The sequence below is a fragment of the Equus przewalskii genome, chromosome 6, assembly GCF_037783145.1.
Source record: "Equus przewalskii isolate Varuska chromosome 6, EquPr2, whole genome shotgun sequence".
Lineage (NCBI taxonomy): Eukaryota > Metazoa > Chordata > Mammalia > Perissodactyla > Equidae > Equus > Equus przewalskii.
Genome location: NC_091836.1, coordinates 49,090,677 through 49,107,141, shown reverse-complemented (window position 1 = coordinate 49,107,141; position 16,465 = coordinate 49,090,677). Strand labels below are relative to the sequence as shown.

The 16,465-nt window shown below is 63.0% G+C and overlaps 1 protein-coding gene across 5 annotated transcripts; it reads right to left on the bottom strand.

Moving 5' to 3' along the window:
• Positions 1-189: 189 nt before the first annotated feature.
• Positions 190-16,119, bottom strand: ZNF653 (zinc finger protein 653). 5 transcript variants are annotated; one of them, XM_070623594.1, is made up of 9 exons: positions 15,796-16,117; positions 10,050-10,093; positions 7,991-8,206; positions 3,464-4,075; positions 3,164-3,371; positions 2,952-3,063; positions 1,915-2,029; positions 945-1,044; positions 190-611 (listed from the first exon to the last, which is right to left on the bottom strand). In XM_070623594.1, exons 1-9 carry the CDS (start codon positions 16,092-16,094, stop codon positions 434-436), a joined length of 1,884 nt encoding a protein of 627 aa, XP_070479695.1. In that variant the 5' UTR covers positions 16,095-16,117; the 3' UTR covers positions 190-433. The 5 variants fall into 5 exon arrangements, with proteins under 5 accessions (XP_070479695.1, XP_070479696.1, XP_070479698.1 ...); XM_070623595.1 differs by having other exon boundaries at positions 3,164-3,344; XM_070623596.1 differs by lacking the exons at positions 190-611; positions 945-1,044 and adding an exon at positions 1,287-1,495 and having other exon boundaries at positions 15,796-16,119.
• Positions 16,120-16,465: the final 346 nt, after the last annotated feature.

The window sequence follows — 16,465 nt, the reverse complement described above, 5'->3', positions numbered from 1 at the left end:
AGTGACCGAGGTGGCCCGGCCAGGTAGCCGAGGCAGGGCGCAGGCTGACAGGAAGGGCCCTGCTGGGCACGTAGGGACATCTCCCCACCCCCTCACCGCCCATCCCCCGCCTTGCTCAGGAAGGGACCAGGTTGGAGACAGAGAGGGGCCCGGTCCCCCCAAATCATCCAGTCCTGGGGGAAGGGCATCTCCTTTCTCGCTCTTTAATCTTGCTCTGCTCTCTTGACACAGTTCCAGCAGCGCGGCCCCAGGCGCCAGCTCCGGAGCCGGGCCGGGGCGGGTGGGGGGGTCTGCCCCGGGGGCCCAGCCCTGGGGCGGGGCAGGGGCGCCTCCTTCCGGCCTGCGGTCCGGGCGGCGCCCTCGGCGTTCCGGGCAGGCCCGGGCGTGGTGTCCAAGCGGACGAATAAATAGGGGTGGGCGGCGGTTGGGCGGGTCAAGCGGGCTTGTGGTCGGGGTGGCTCTTGAGCGTGTGGAACTTGACGCTGTCCAGCTTCTCGAAGCGCTTGCCGCAGCGCTCGCACGTGAAGTTGTACTGCACCTCGGCCGTGTGCTTCTTCATGTGCCAGTTGAGCGAGGCGCGCTGTCGGCACTGGTAGCCGCAGATCTCGCACCTGCCGGAGCCACCGCCACCAGCGCTGGTCAGAGGGGGCGGGGCCCAAACACGAGGGCGGGGCCAACCACGGGGGCGTGGCCTAGCAACCGGGGCAGGGCCTAAACGCGAGGGCGCGGCCCAACCGCGGGGGCGGGGCCTAACCACGCGGGCAAAGCCTAAACGGCGGGGGCGGGGCCTAGCGGTCGGGGCGGGGCCCAAACGCAAAGGGGCGAGGCCATCTGCGGTGGGAGCGCTCGTGGAACCCAGCGAGGCGACCCGAGGGTGGAGCCCGCCCGCCCGCGGTCCAGCCCAGGGCCCCTCCCTCCAGCCCCCTCGGGAAGCCGCCACTCACTGCAGGGGCGTCTCGCCGGTGTGCGTGCGCCGGTGCACCTCTAGGTGGTTCTTCCTCTTGAAGGACTTGCCGCAGGTTTCGCAGGTGAATTCCCGCACACCTGGGGCAGACGCGGGGCTGAGGACGCCGCTGCGGGTGGGGCCGGGGGCCGTGTCCCCGAGTCTCCCGGGCCTCTGGGCGCAGGGAGAGTAAACCCCACATCCTCCGGGCGCCAGGGCCGATGATAATAATGACAGCGGCTAAGGCAAAGGGCGCCTCACCGCCCCGCATGCGCTCCCAGGCTGCCCAGGCGCGCACCCGGGCACAGCCGGAAGGTGGCTCTGGTCCCTGAGGGGCAGAGGGTGCAAACGGCCCAGCCAAGATGGGCCTGGACTTGACCCCAATATTTGAACTTCGGGGAGATTTCACAAAAAAATCCAAAGTTCTGGCCTCTTGAAAAATATGAAGATGTACCACCTCTGGTCCCCTGGAACTCCATGGTCACAGGCACCACTGCGTCCACAGCCCATGCTCCGGGTCAAGGAAGCGCTTGGGGCAGAAGACCCACATCTCTGCCACGAGTGGAAACAGGGGCCTTGTCTCAAGCCCACCCCCACCCTGCCGTCCCCCATCAGCCCTGCCCATCTCAGGTGGGTCACTGTCCCCGTTAGCGTTGGAACGGCTTCCACATGAGACCTGCTCATGGGAGAGGGGAGGCCAAGGGGCTGCAAGTTGGGGAAGAGACAGCCAGCCCCTGCCTCATTCCTGGGTATTTATAACAGTCTGTGTCATTGAGATTGTGTAGCTCCAGTTTACTGAGCCCCAGGGAGGGGCCTGGTGGGCACCAGGTTACGCTCTTTACTTCCCCCATCTCACGGCAGCCCAAGTGGAGGACTCAGGGGAGGCTCCGAGACAGGCAGGCCCCTGCCCTGGCTTCTGGCCCAGGCCCCCGTGCCCCGGCCCGTGCGGCTACCCTTGCCCGGGGCCTGACCTGAGTGGATGATCATGTGCCGCCGCAGGTGGTTGGATAAATAGAACTTCTTGCCACAGCCGGGATGAGGACACACTTTGGTCTTCCCTTTCCGATGCACGAGGTTGACATGGTTCTGGGAGCAAGAGGGGCAGGAGCGGGGCTGTGGGTGCCGTGGGCCCACCTCTGGGGCTCTCCAAGGTGGGGACAGATGAGGGCGGCTGGGAGGCCGGCTGGGGCTGGCCTGCCTGGAGGAGGGAAGAAGGGGGCCCTTGCTCTTGGGAGGGATGCCCAGCTCCAAGCTGGGGCCCAGGGGCACGGCTGGGATCAAACAGCAGCTTTTCTGAGCCCCTGCTACAGCTGGGCTCTGTGCTGGCGCATCACTCTAAAGGAGCTGGACTGCGAGCCCAGCTTATGGGCTGCTCCCAGGGCCTGGAGCAGGCAGCCCCCGGCCCTTCATCTTTTAACTCATGAGAAGGGCTGTGGCTTCAGTGCCCGGCCCCAGGCCTGGCACCCAGCAGGTGCTCGGTACAAGCTTAATGAGAACATGACTCGGCAAATTCGAAGGCCCACTGGTGCCGCCTCCTGTGCCAGGAGTGGGGATGTGACAAGACCCTGTCTCTGCCCTCGGGGCAGCCCATCCTGACTCCAGGGGCCCTGGGGGACTAGGGTGGGCTTCCCGGTGGAGGGGCGTGCTGAGCTGAGCCTGGAGAGGAGGCATCCCCAGCCAACAGGGGGGCCTGGACCAGGGCAGGAGGAGTTCAGAAGGGCTGGAAGAGGGGGAGTGTGTGGGGAGGCAGCAGGTCCGGACCAGGCAGCCACTGGGCTGTGCAGAGAGGCCAGGGCTGGCTGAGGCATGCTGGGTGGGCTGGAGAGTGGGAAGGGAGGACACAGAGGTGACACCTGCCTCTCTGAGGCCGGGTGGGTGCATGGGAGCCAGGCTAGTGGCACCCAGCAGAGCCAGGTGGGTCCTCCACGAGCCACACGGCCCAGACGCCAGCGCCCAGGCAGCCGGACACAGCAGCAGGCCCCGCCGCCCGCTCGGGTGGTGGCCTCACCTGGAAGCTGCTGAGGGCCACGTAGACCTGGCTACAGCCCTCGTAGGGGCAGTGGAACATCTCCAGCAGGCCGTCGGCGTCCATCACCCGCGCCCGCTTGCTCCGCCGCCTCCTGGAGAAGAAGGGGCCCATGGCGTTGGGACTCCTACACCGGGCAGGCGGAGGGCCCACGGGCCGCTCCTCGCCCCTGCCCCGCCAGCCCCAGCACTCACTTCTCGGGCTCCTTGGGGATCTCGTAGATGATGGCCGACATGTCGCTGCCGTCCAGCTCTTCCCCGTCTGCCTCGGCCTCGGGCTCAGTGCTCTCAGGCACAGTTGCCGCCAGCTCGGCTAGCTCCGGGGCCACTGGCTCCTCCTTCTCCTCTTTCTTGAGCATGTACAGGTCCTCCTTCTCTACGGGGGTGGACACGGGGCGGGTAGCTGTGGGGACTAAGGCTGTCAGGCTCGGGGCCCCTCCTCACCCTCCCCCTCCCAGGCCCCACCGCAGCCCTTGACTAGCGCAGCCCCCAGACCTTTCTTGGTCTCAATGTCTGCCACGGCGGTGGGGTCCAGGGTGCTGGGCTGGCTGCCCTCGGGCTCTGTCTGCGTGTAGGCTGCCACACCCTCCATCATGGCACAGGGCACCTCGTCGCCCAGGCTCCCACCGGGGGTACTGCTGCCTGCGGCCACGTTGAGATGGATGCCCTCGGCTGTGAGGGCGTCATAGCCGGGGCCCGCGATGATGATCACCTGCGAGCCAGGCACCATGCCCGGCATGGGACAGCTGGCCACCACCTCGCCCAGTGCCTCCTGGGGCATGTTCTCGAACAGGGTGCCGGGGCCCGGGCCCACCTGCACGGGCACCGGCACACACACCACCGTCTCCAGGGCTTCGGGCCCACTGCCCGCTGGGTTGGGGCACAGCGGAGTGCCCTGCTCAGCCAGGCTCTCCACGTGGTGGACGTCGAAGGGGATGTGCATGCCCTCCTGCGTGATGAGCCCGCTGCTGCCCGCAGGGCTGGTCGGGGTGACTGCCGCTGCTGCCACTGTCACCTTGGCCGGCTGACCCTCAGGGGGCTCCTCGGAGTCGGAGCCCGAGCTGGAGCCGGATAAGTCGGAGCTGCCGGCTGCCAGGCCATTGCCCACTGCGGTGACAGAGGAGAGGGGCGGTTACAGTTGTGGCCGCGGCAGCTGGTGGTGCTGACGGCTCACGAGGGCTGGGTGCTGGGAGGCCCCTGCTGCCATGACAGTGCTCGGGTCTCAGTCCCCGTCCTCCCTGTGCGCCCCTGCTCCTTGGAGATGGTCGCCTCCATCGGCCTCCAGACACATCTGCACTCTGGTTTCCTGGCCCCTTCCTGGCGGCTCCCTTTCAGCCTCTTTTGTTCTTACGGCTCTGGAAGGCTCAGGCCAGGCCTCTCCTCAGACCCTCCACCCGGGGCTCGGCCAGGTGTTAAATACCGTCCAACAATTCACCCCAGTTCTGACACTAGCTGCCTGGAGAGCGCGGCAGACCCCATACGTGAAATGGCTCAGGCCCGCAAGGCTGCCCCGGCTTCGGATGCCTGCTGCAAGTCCCAGGCCACCGTCCTTCTGGCTGTAAGTTGGGGGTCCCATGACCCCCTCCTCAGGTCCAATAATTTGCTAGAAAGACTCACAGAACTCAGGAAAGTGCTCTGCTTCCAACTACAGTTTTATGGTAAAGGATACAACTCAGCAACAGCCAGATGGAAGAGATGGTAAGGTGGAGGGCAAGGCATGGGGGGAGCCCGGAGCTGCCAGGCCCTCGCCCAGCGTGCCACCCTCCAGTACCTTGAGGTGGTCACCAACCCAGAAGCTCCCAGAGCCTCGCTGTTCAAGAGTTTTTATACCCCAGTCTCCAGCCCCCTCTGCTCCCTGGGGACTGGGGGTGGGGCTGAGGCTTTCCACCCTCCATCACCTGTTTGTTCTTTCTGGTAATCAGTCCCCACCCTAAAGCTGTCTAGGGGCCCCACAGCTCCCGCCTGGACCCCCCCATGGAGCTGGGACTCTTCCGTCCCACTGCCCCCTCCGCTGCCCCCCCCGGGGGTCTCACAGGCATCTCAGACTCCGCCCAGCAATGCTGGGCTCTGAATGTCCCTCAGAGAAAGCCCGTGCCGCTCCCAGGCGTCCCCACCTCCGTGATGGCAGCTCTGTCCTTCCAGTTGCTCCAGCCAAAGTCCCGGGGCTCCCTCCGACTTCTCTCTCTCCCACACCCACTTCCAATCCATCAGCACAAGCTGCCGGCGCTGTATCCAGAATTCACCCCACCTGCCCTGGGAGCCCTGGCTGCAGCATCTCCCTGCCGGGACCATGAAGTCTCTTCTCCCTGGTCCCCCGGCTCCCACCATCACCCCACAGTCAGTCCTCCTCACAGCGGCCAGAGAGCCTGTGAGCACCTTCTCAGCTCAGTCCCTCTTCTACCAACAACCGGCTCATCACTTCCTGGGCTCATCACTTCCTGTGCAAGAGACAGACCAGCTGCTCAGCAAACCCCCTCTCTTCCTCCTGGCACCCAGTGGACTACATTTCCCAGCAGCCCTTGCAGATGGGTGTGACCACAGAGCTGAGTCCCCATGGGGGCTGAGTGGAAAGGAGCTCCCAGCCACCAGCTTCCACATCTCTGTCCCCACCAGCCAGCCAGGACTCAGAAGGAGGCTGGAGCCACAGGACGGAAAGAACCTGGGACTCGGGATGGAAAAAACCCTGCGGGTGGGGAGCACGGGACTTTGTGTCCCATGGGAACCGAACCACTGCGCTAGGTCATAAGAGCTGGGGCGTGTCTGTTTCAGCAGCTGGCTTTACCGCACTTAACATCTTTCCCAACTCACTTGGCATAGCAGCCAAAGCCCTCACCATGGCCACACAACCCACATGTCTGCCCCCCAACCAGTCACCTCCAGCCCCTCCTCCCCTCCAGCCCCATTAGCCTCCCTCCTGTGCCTAGGGACACGAGGCAGGTTCCTGCCTCAGGGCCTTTGCACTTGCCATTGGCTCTGCCTGAACTCTCTTCTCTCAGACACCTGCATGGGCTCCCTCCCTCATCTCCATCACACCTTTCATCAAATGGTATTTTTCAGAGAGCACCCTTCTGACCACCTTGTCTCAAACCGCATCCTTGTCTCTCCTTTATTTTGCCCCCAAAGACTTTCCACCTTCCACGGGACTCTAAATTTTACTTATCTTGTTTACTGTCTGCTTCCCCTCGGGACCATAAACTCCACAAGGACGGGGGTCCCTGTGTGCAGGCCCTGGTGCCCAGAATGCTGCCTGGTACAGCCCACCTTTGCCGAAACGAATACATCTCGGACGAAGGCTGTGATGGGGTCCAGAGGACACACATCTGCCCGGGTGTTGGTGCTAACGTCCAGGGAGAAACTGGGGACGGGAAAAGTGAGGGCAAGCTGGGGCACACTGGCTGGGGAGGAGGGTCCCATGCCCCCAGAGGGCCATATGGAGGGCACCCAGGGGAATCCTGGTGCCCACTCCTGCAGCTGTGCGCATGCGGGCCCCTTATGTAACCTCTCTGGGCCCGGGGACAACTTGGCACCTGCCTCAGGAGTATTTAATGAGTAAATACACATAAAGGGTTTAATACAGTACCAAGCTCAGAGCGAGCCCCGTCAACGTTTCCATTATCATTAGCATCCTAATGTCCCACCCCCGACTCACAGCCCTGGGGTGGCAGCAGGGATGGGGTGGGGGGATCAGCCCCTCCTCCTAACACCCTGTAATCTACAGGGGGCCGAGAGCGCCTGGCTCCAGCCTGAAGGTGGGGCGGCCACTGGTGAGTTGGGGGCACGGCCAGGGCATGCGGCTGGGCCTGGCTGTTAAGGCCAACCCTGGACTTCTCCCTGGATGATAATACCCTAACCACAGAAATGGCCGAGCACGCCTGGTGGGAGGTCCCTGTACTGAGTGAGAGGGGGCAGGGCCACCCAGGCACAGAGCTGATAAAGATGCTGCTGGGGGAACGGCCATGCCCCAGGGCCCCCAGGGTCCACAGCAGACCTGCTCATTGGATCCCAGCTTTCATTCCCGAGAGCCCAGATCTGGCAGCCATGAGTGTCAAAGTGGGCTGGGGTCCCAGGGGGCATCTCTGGGTGCCACCCCATCCCAGCCTTACCCAGCACCAGTGGGGCCCGTTACGTTACTCCCGGGCCTCAGTCTCCTTGACTGCAAAGTGGGGCTGGTGACGTGGCTGTGGGGAGAAGTCAGCATGGTTTGGGGTGGGCCTGGCACAGGGGCCGGACAGGATGGCTGAGGGGCAGGCTGCACACAGGGAGCCTGGCTGAAGCACAGCAGGACAGCCATTGGCCCGCCCGGAACACCTCTCGCCCACAGCTTCCCCTCGGCCAGCTGGGACGCCACCTGCTCCGAGACGCCTGCCAGCAAGGGTTCAGCCCTGGTGACTGGCCACACCCTCGGGCCTGGCAGGGCGCCTGGCAGCAGGCCCCGTGCTCCTCTCAGCTGATGCCAAGCCCCTGAGGCAGACGGGCAGCCCCTTGCCACCCCCAGCGTCCCATCTGCTCCCTCATCAGGACCACTGTGGCCTTCGGACCTGAGTCGCAGCCCGTCCTCAGCAGGCAGGCAGCCCATGCATGTGACCACTGGGGGATTGCAGGAGAGGGGCAGGGAGAGACACGGAGGGGTGAGGAGTAAGGAGGACAACAGGCTGGAGAGAGAAAGAGGATGAGACTGGAAGAGACAGACCCAGAAGTGGGACAGATCTGGAAAAGATAAGGCGGAGGAAGAGGCCAGGAGAGCAGTGCCACCCTGGTGGGTCTGAGGCCCAGCGCCCGCCCCTCCCTGGGCCCCAGCCCAGTCTGCTGGCACCTGGCCTCAGCTGTCCCTCTGTAAACTGGGGACCACCTTTGGGGCTCCGTGAGGACTCAAAGATGGCAAGTCCATCCCACGTTACTGCCCTTCCAGCTGCTGTGATGTTTGCGAGGCTGGCGAGACCCAGGAGGGCCGTGAGCCCAGGGTGCCCCCCCGAGGGGCTGCAGAGCCCCCAGACACCGGGGGCTCTGGCCCCAGAGACCCACCTTGGTCGCTGTCGGGATCCGAGTCGCTGAGCGGCTTCAGGGGCGAGTGCAGGTCCTGGAAGTAGCGGTGGCCGGCCTCGCACTGCCACACGGCCGTGGTGTACAGGCCAAAGGTGGGGTCCAGCTCGGCCAGGTGAGGCTCGTAGGGGCAGCGGTGCTTGTGGTCCTCGTACCAGATCACCACATTCTTCAGACAATTCACGTTGCGCCGCCGCCCTGCGCACACGGGGCCGGGTGTGAGGGGCGGTGCTCGGCTCTGGCCCTGGCACCAACCTCCCGGAGCCTTGTCTCCCCAGGCCTGTCCCCAGGGGAGAGGTGAAGAAACAGGCTCGGAGAGGTGAGACCCACCCTGGAGATAAGAGACTCGCCAGAGACCGTCTTCACTGGCTGAGTCACAGATCATACAGGCCTGGCGCACAGTGGGTGTGCAGGAATGATCAGCTGCTTGTTACTGTCATAATCACCCTCATCAAGTCACCCGCTCCAGCCTGGACCAGCTCAGTCCCTCGGCCCTGGCCTCCAGGCTCCCACCCTTGCCCCCTCTACAGTCTGTTCCCCCCGCAGCCACCAGAGGGCCCCCGTGGACATTTGAGTCTGGTCTTGTCCCTCCTCTGCTCAGAATCCACCAGGGGTCCCACCTCACTGGGAGTCAACACCAAAGTCCTCCCTGAGGTCCACAAGGCCCTGCATGTCCTTCCCTGTCACCTCCTCCCACTCTTCCCTTCATCACTCTACTCCAGCCACATGGCCTCCTGCCTGTTCCTCAAATGAGCCTGCTGTGGTCCTGCCTCAGGGCCTCTGCACAGGCTGTGTCCGCTTCCTCCAGGTAACTGCCTTGCCTCCTCTTTACTCAGGTGTCTCCCTCAGGCTAACAGCCCCTCCCTGCTGTCCCTTCTCTCCAGGCAGCACCGAGATACCCTCTGTGGGTTTTGGTTCTATGTTACTGTCTGTCTGTCTCCTCTGCGAGACCATCAGCTCCCCAAGGGCGGGGCATTTATCTCTGCTGTTTCTCCTGCATCCTCAGTGCTTACACAGGGCCTGGCACACAGTAGGGGCTGCCAGATGAGAGGATGCTGTGAGGGCGTGGGCACAGTGGAGCCAGACCACCGGGGTTCAAATCCTGGCTCTGCCACTTCCTGGCTGGGTGGCTCCAGGAAACGGACTTGGCTTCTCTGGACCTCAGTCACCCGCTCTGGGCCAGGAGGGAATAAGGGTCCCCATTCCCTGAGGGCTGCTGGGGCGGAGGTCAGGGAGTGAAGACGTCGACAGGGCACAGAACAGTGCGGCGCACGCTGGCAGTGCCCAAGAAATGGCACCTATGCTGTGTGTGCTGGTCCTGTGTCGCCGCTGAAGGGGAGGAAGGGGCGCCCTCAACCCTCCAGGCTGGGAGATGAGGAGGGGCCAAGAAAGGTCCATGGGTCTAGGGAGGGTGTGGGGGGGCTCCACCCACGGACGGCCAGGCCAGGAGGGCACACCCGGCCACCTCCTCTGCCAGCGCTCGTCTCCGATCTCACTCCCCAGCCCTCTGGGATTTGGGCGTCATGGCTCAGCTCGCCCCTGCTCTGAGAACTGTGAGAAGGGGAGGGGCTCGTTGCCACCAGAAGGCTGGCCCTCCTCGTCCTGGACATGGCCAGAGAGCCACAGCCTGGGGCTCGGAGGTCATGGTTGGGGGGACAAGCTCCAGGCCTCCCGTCGAGTCTGGCACACGACATGCCCTGTAGGGCTTGGCACAGCTGTTCCCTCTGCTCTCCCCGCCCTCCCCGGACCACCTCCCATGCGCTGGGCTGGAGCACGGAGGAGCTAAGGGCACCCCTGGGGTGACACCGGACTCGGCTCTGCCGCTGGCCCTGCCACTTTCCTGCTGTGCAGCCTGGGGCAGTGACTCAGCCTTTCTGGCTGAGCCGGGAAGCTGAGAGCACCCCGGCCAGGCCCTGCCCAGCCTGTCTTGTCCCACGTGGCTAATGGTCCCCGAGAGAAGGACCCGAAGGAGCAGTGAGGGCAGGAGCATCAGAGCCCCTGGCTCCCACCGCCCCACCCCTCCTGACTCGGCCCAACTTACTTTTCTTCCGCTTTGGCTTTTTGGGGACTTGTTCCCAAGGCTTCCTGTAACAGAGAGGCAGGGGAGGTGAGCGCAGGGCCTGACTGGTGACAGCGACAGCAACTCTGGCTACTGCTCCTGCTGCTCCGGGGCAGAATTTTCGCTGGTTTCCCAGCCTGTTCCATTTCTGGCAGCCCTCTCCCTGGGCTCACAACACCGTCAACACCAGCCCTTAGAGGGGTTGCCTAGGAGCATCACCCTCCTCACAAATGGGAAACTGAGGCTCAGAGGGGTGAGGCCGCCTGCCCGGGGTGCCATGGCCGGGAAGCAGAGAAGTCCGAAAAGGGGTCCAGGAGGTCGGTGTGGTGTGCAGAATCCTAAGCCGGCCCCACGATTCGCACCCCCTGGGGCACACGCCCTGGATAACCCTCTCCCCATGAGTTGGGCAGGCCTGTGAATATGAGGGATACCACTCCCTGGCCAGGTGACGTTGAATTCATCAAGAGGGAGCTTACGGAGGTGGGCCTGGCCTAATCAGGGGAGCCTTTAAAAGGGCCCTGTTGATGTCAGAAACTGAGGCTGAGAATGTGAGGCGGCCTATGAGGGGCTACATGGCAAGGACCTGACAGTGGCCGCCAGGAGCTGAGAGCAGTCCTGGCCAGCAGCCAGCAAGCCCACAGGGACATCAGTCCTCCAACCACGAGGACACGATTCTGCCGATGCTGAGGCAGCCTGGAAGAGGATCTTTTCCTGGCTGAGCCTCGAGGTGAAGATGCAGCTGGCTGACACCTGGATTTCCGCCGTGTGAGACCCTGAGCTGAGGACCCAGCTAAAAGGCGCTGGACCCCTGACGCACAGAAACGTGAGATGGTAAACATGTGTGGTTTTAAGCCACCGTCTGCTCGTTGGTGACACAGCAACAGCTCCAGCACTGCCCCATCCAGGGTCCTGCCCCGGAGGCTGCCCAAGAGCCCTGGGGAGGTGGTCGGACCCAGCCTGGAGGGCTAGTGCTGAGGAGGGCCCCCCGCCCCGACCCTATGTGTCTGCTCTATGAGGACCCCAGCCCCAGGCGCTGACCCCCACCCCCAGCAGTCCCGCCCCTGCAGCCAGCTCAACCCGGCTATGAGGCCCACCTGCCTCCGAGGCCGTCCCCCTCTGGCTGGGGCCCAGCACCCAGCAAGCCAGGGCCTCAGGGAGCACAGGGCAGGGCCGAGCCTGAAGACCAGGGGCCCCCATGGCCTCTCACACCAGGACGGCCATCAGATCTGCCAGGCGGGCTCCTGACCTGACTCAGGCCACCTGGCTGTGGCTTAGCACCGGCTCCACACAGACTGAGGGCAGGTGCTTTGGGGCCATCTCTCTCTCGGACCGGCTTCCTGCCACCATGCTTCTGGGTGTGTCCACCTCACTCTGGCTGTCTCCTTGTTCCTCCTTTCCTGCGCCATAGCAGCAAGCTCTGCGGCCCCAGGGGAGGGAGCTTGCCTCCCTGTGCCTCAGTTTCCCCTTCTGTCGCGTGGCATCACAATGTGCCTTCCTCACGGAGTCGGCATGAGTTCTGTGCTGTCTAAAGAGCTTGGTGGAGGCCCTGGCAGTCCGTCATCACTCAGCAAAGGGCAGCAATGCTCCTGGTGACGGTCAATGTTAGCACGAGCCAGAGACGGCCCTGGAACACCGGCCTCCCCGCTGGGGCCCTGGCCACGTTCTCGCCGCAAATATCCCGACAGCCAGTCCTGGGCCTCTTGTCAGCTCCACTGTCCACACCGCCTGACCCCCCAGCCTGACAACAATTCTCAGCCCCTACACCCCAAGTCTAGTCCCAGGACGGCCACTTGGGGCGCCTCTGCCCCGTACCCAGGGCTCCGCGCCCCCTTGCCCCATCTCTGGACCTCCATCCCCTCCTCCACAAGGGGCCAGGCTGGCTGTCCAGACCCTCACCCAAACTCAAGTCCAAACGCCCCCGGCCGCCTCCCCCGACTCTTGGTGTCACCGCGGCTGGGGTGCTAGGAAGGCCGCTTCCTGGTGGGACAGGCTTGACGTCCATCAGATCCGAGTTCAAGTCTCGTTTCTGCTATCGACTGGCTGTGTGACCTCAAGCAGGCCGCATCCCCTCTGAGCCTCAGTTTCGTCATCTGTGAAGTGGGGTTCACAGCAGTGCGCCCCACACAGAGTCACGTCGGGACCAAACAAGGTCAGGCCACGTCCTGACCCTAACGCGGCACTTTCTCCCTCCAACTGCCTCCCGCCCCTGCCCGCTGCTCCTCCGTTCAGCCCCCTCGGCAGCCACCTGCGCTTGAGGACAGCAGTTGCCGGGGCTTCTCCAGGGCCTGGCCATGTTTTCCACTAGGTGGCCAGCCTCCAAGTGGGGCCCCGGCACCCCTGCTCTGCCCTCCTCCGCCCTTCCTTCACTCTGGACCCCAACATCCCACCTGCATCCCAACACACCAGCATCTTCCATCGTGGACTAAAATGATCGTGAGCCCTTTCCTGGCCAACTTCTGCCCCCTCCTTTTGCTGCTCTGCCCAAGTTGTCTACACTCACGGTCCCCATGCCCTCTCCTCCATCTCCCTTGAACCCCTCTAGTCAGGAATTTTCTCTACCACGCCACAAACTGTTACGGCCACCAGGGACGGCCGCCTGGCTCAGCACAGATCTCGATGCTTCCCGCAGCCTCAGGGAAGTAGACCCAGCCTGCTTCTCCTCCGGCCTCAGACCCGGGTGCTCAGTCTACACAGATCCCCTCAGCAATCCCTACCACCATACATACCATCCCCACCCTGTGGCTCCCACATTCGCATCTCCCGCCTGGCCCCCTCCCCACCACACCACCACCACCCTGACATCCTCTCTGACACCCCATGTAGGGGTCTCATGCCACCCGTCATCTTGCCCCTCAACCTGTCCCTTCTCAGTTAACAGCACCTGCAGCTTCCCAGGTGCTCAGGCTCAAACCTGGGGCATCTCTGTCCACGCCCACCAGCGAACCCTGTTGGCAGGAACTTCACCCACTTCCTCCCAGCCGGGCCCAGGTCTGCCCATCATTGCTCACACGGACCAGCGCAGGCACCCGCTTCCTCGTCTCCCAGCTCCCACTCTCCACTCCCGAGTCTCCACATGGGAGTCAGTATGATTCTTTTCATTTCCTGGAAATCCAAACCCACACCAAGCTAGAGAGAAGAGTAAAGAGACCCTCCTTGAACCCACTGCCGGCTTCAATGACTGTCAACTCTTGGCCAACCTTGTTTCAACCCATACCCCGCCCATTCCTTATGCCACACATACGCTGGAGAGCACAGCTTTTAAAATCTAAGCCAGATGTATGACTTTTCTGTCCAAAATTCTGCGTTTAAGAAGAGCAAAAAATTGGAGCCACCCAGTGGCATAGCGGTTAAGTCCTGTGCTCTGCTTCCACAGCCCAGGATTTGCGGGTTCAGATCCCAGGCACGGATCTACACACTGCTCATCAAGCCATGCTGTGGTGGCGTCTCACATATGAAATAAAGGAAGACTGGCACAGATGTCAGCTCAGGGACAATCTTCCTCACCAAAAAAAGAAAAGAAAAAATTCCTACCAGGGCTCCCAATTTACTGGGAGAAAAAACCAGAGTCCTCCCTGCAGCTCACAAGGCCCCGTCACCTCCCTGACCTCGTGTTCTCCCATTCCTCTCCCTCATTCATTGTGCTCCAGCCACACAGGCCTCCTCACTGTCTCAGGTACAACACCAGGCAGGGTCCTGCCTCAGGGCCCTTGCACCTGCTCTTCCTTCTTCCTTGAACACTCTTCCCCCAGATATCTGTATGGCTGTCCCTGGCCTCCTTCAGGCCTTTCTCAAATGCTATCTTATCAGTGTGGCCCACCCTGACACCCTATTTAAACCTCTAGCTCACACTCCTGATTCGTCTTTCTCTATTTCACTTTTGATTTTTCCACAGTCTCTATCACTCTCTCACATACTACACACTTTATTAGGTCTCTTGTCCACAGTAAACAAGACTTTGCAAAATAGACAAGCGTCTGCTCTCCGCCCTTTAAAACGGCAGGTCCATGAGGTAAATGAATGAAAGGACACTGGAAATTCCACTACTGACCATTGTCTCCCTTTTACCACTGGCTGCTAGGAAGCTCTGAGGCAAATTCCTGGCCCATTCGCCACTGCCATCTCTTCACGTCTCTCGAACCCCTCTGGTCAGGTTTTCACCTCACCATGCCACAAAACTGCCCTTGTCATGTCCCCTGTGACTTCTCCCTTAATCCAGCATCACTGACCCTGGCCCCACTGTTTCTCTCGTCCTTTCTCTTTTCACTCTGCTTTCATTTCTGCCTTCTTATCCATGTTTTACAGCCCTTGAATTGAAATCCTTCCAGATACAAGACAAGTTATAAATAACTGGACAACTGAAGTAACAGACTCCCATCTTTGGTCACGTCCATTCACTGCAAGAGACCCCTCCCTCACTCAGGCTAGTGTATTTCCCGACCACCCATGTGCCCCTGGGCCAGGTTTTTGCCACGTGCAGTCTGAGGCGTCTGAATGTCCCCGCCCCCATCCTGCAGGCCCTCGGAGCTCCAGCTTGGCCAAACTAAGCTTCTGCAAATACCGCCTTCAGCTTAGAGACCTCCAGGGCTCCCTCTGGCCAGTGGTTCTCAACTCCACCTGCATATCAGCTCTCTCTAGAAGCTTTGCAAGGAAAAAATACAGGATCTGCAACTCCACCAGACTAACTGAATCAGAAGATCCCATAGTGGGACAGCGGCTTGAGGTTTTAAGCGCCCAGTGTTTCCTGCTCTGCTCTCGGGCATATGAACGGGCCTGCCACCCTGGGGAGGGGCTGGGTACAATGCAGCAGGTTCTGGTTGATTCTTGACCCTCAGAATCTCCGCCCAGAGAAACATGCGAACGTGTTTCCGAGCAAGGGTTTCGTGGCGGCACTGCTTGCCCTAGGCAACGGACAGCATCCTAACAGCTGGAACCCGGAGCGCTCACCATGTGCCTGGAACAGTTCTCCGCCCTTTGCTGTACTGTCATGCATTCAGTCATCACATCAACCCACAAAGCAGGATGGGAAAAATTCCATCACACTGCTCATCCTCAACACTGAGACTCTCAGAAGCCTCTGCCCTCCACCTGAGCAGCTAACTCGGGGCTTCCTCTTCACCTGGTCTCCCCGGGCAGAGGTGCTCCCCAGGAGCCAGAGTTTTAGGGGCATGCGACCTGGATTGTGAGGGGTCCTCCGGGTGTGCGCGGCCTAGAGTTGTGGCAAGGGGGCCACACGCAGTCCCAAGTGGGGCACCAGAACCTCATGAGAGGCAGGGCTGGATGGCCCGGGATGTCCAGTTCCACTTCCAGACTACACTGGCGGCTTCAGGGGGATGAGGCCCGGGAGATCCCAGGGGCCCGCAGGGACGTCGGGCCAGTGCGGCTTCGGGGGGCGGGGCCGCCCCTGCAGGGACTGGGCAGTTACAAAGCTTGGAGGCGGGCCCCGTCCCGGGATTGGGCAGCCGGAGCTCCAGTGGCGGGGCCGAGCCCCGGGGGCGGGCCGAGAGGGTGGGCGCATCCTGGGATTGGGCGGCCGGAGCGCGGGGAGGCGGGGCCGCGAGCCAGGCGCGCCCCAGGACCGGCAGGAGGAGACCCAGGCCGGCAGCCCGGCTGCTGGGCGGGGCTCGCAGGTGCCGGGGGCGGGGCCTGGGCGGAGGGGCGGGGCCGGGCTCAGCGGGGGATGGGGGCGTCTCCTCCCTCTCCCTCCCGCCCTGGGGCCGGGCCCCCTCACCCGTGGCGGCCGCTCCGCTGGCCGCGCTCCAGCGAGATGAGGTAGGCGGCGAGCTTGGCGTCGCTCCAGCCGCTGCGGCGCCGCAGGTCCACCCAGGGCCCGTGCGCCTCGCCCAGGTACACGCGCCGCACGTCGTACTTCTTCCGGGACTCGAGCCGCCGCCGGGCCCGGTCCGACTCCGTGAGCCGCGGCCGGCCCCGCGCCTTGCGGCCCGCCGCGCCCTCCTCGGCCGCCGCCTCCCCGCCTGCGCCCGCCTCAGCCTCCGCCTCCGCCTCGGGCTCGGGCGCCCGCTCCGCCATCCCCCCCTCCCTGGTTACCAGCCTCCCCCGTTGTTAGGAGCCCGACCGGAAGTGGCGCGCATGTTACGCGCCGCCGGGAAATTTCTCATGGACTCTCACTGCCCCGCGGCGCCAAAAGGGGACTGAGCGCGAAGGCTGCGCATGCGCGCAAAAGCGCGTGCAACAACCCAAGCTCCTCTTACTCCTTTTGTCTCTTTAAACTTTCTAACTTTGCAGAGACGGAGGGAGGGCCTGAAGGTTTGAGGCCAGGGCCGGGAAGAAGGAGCCCGGAGAGCCTGCAGATCGTGGGGACCACGCAGGGACTTCTCCCTCCACGCCTTTATCCTGAAAGCACCCTGGGAATAAGGGAAGGGCGGGAGTTGTCTGGTGGA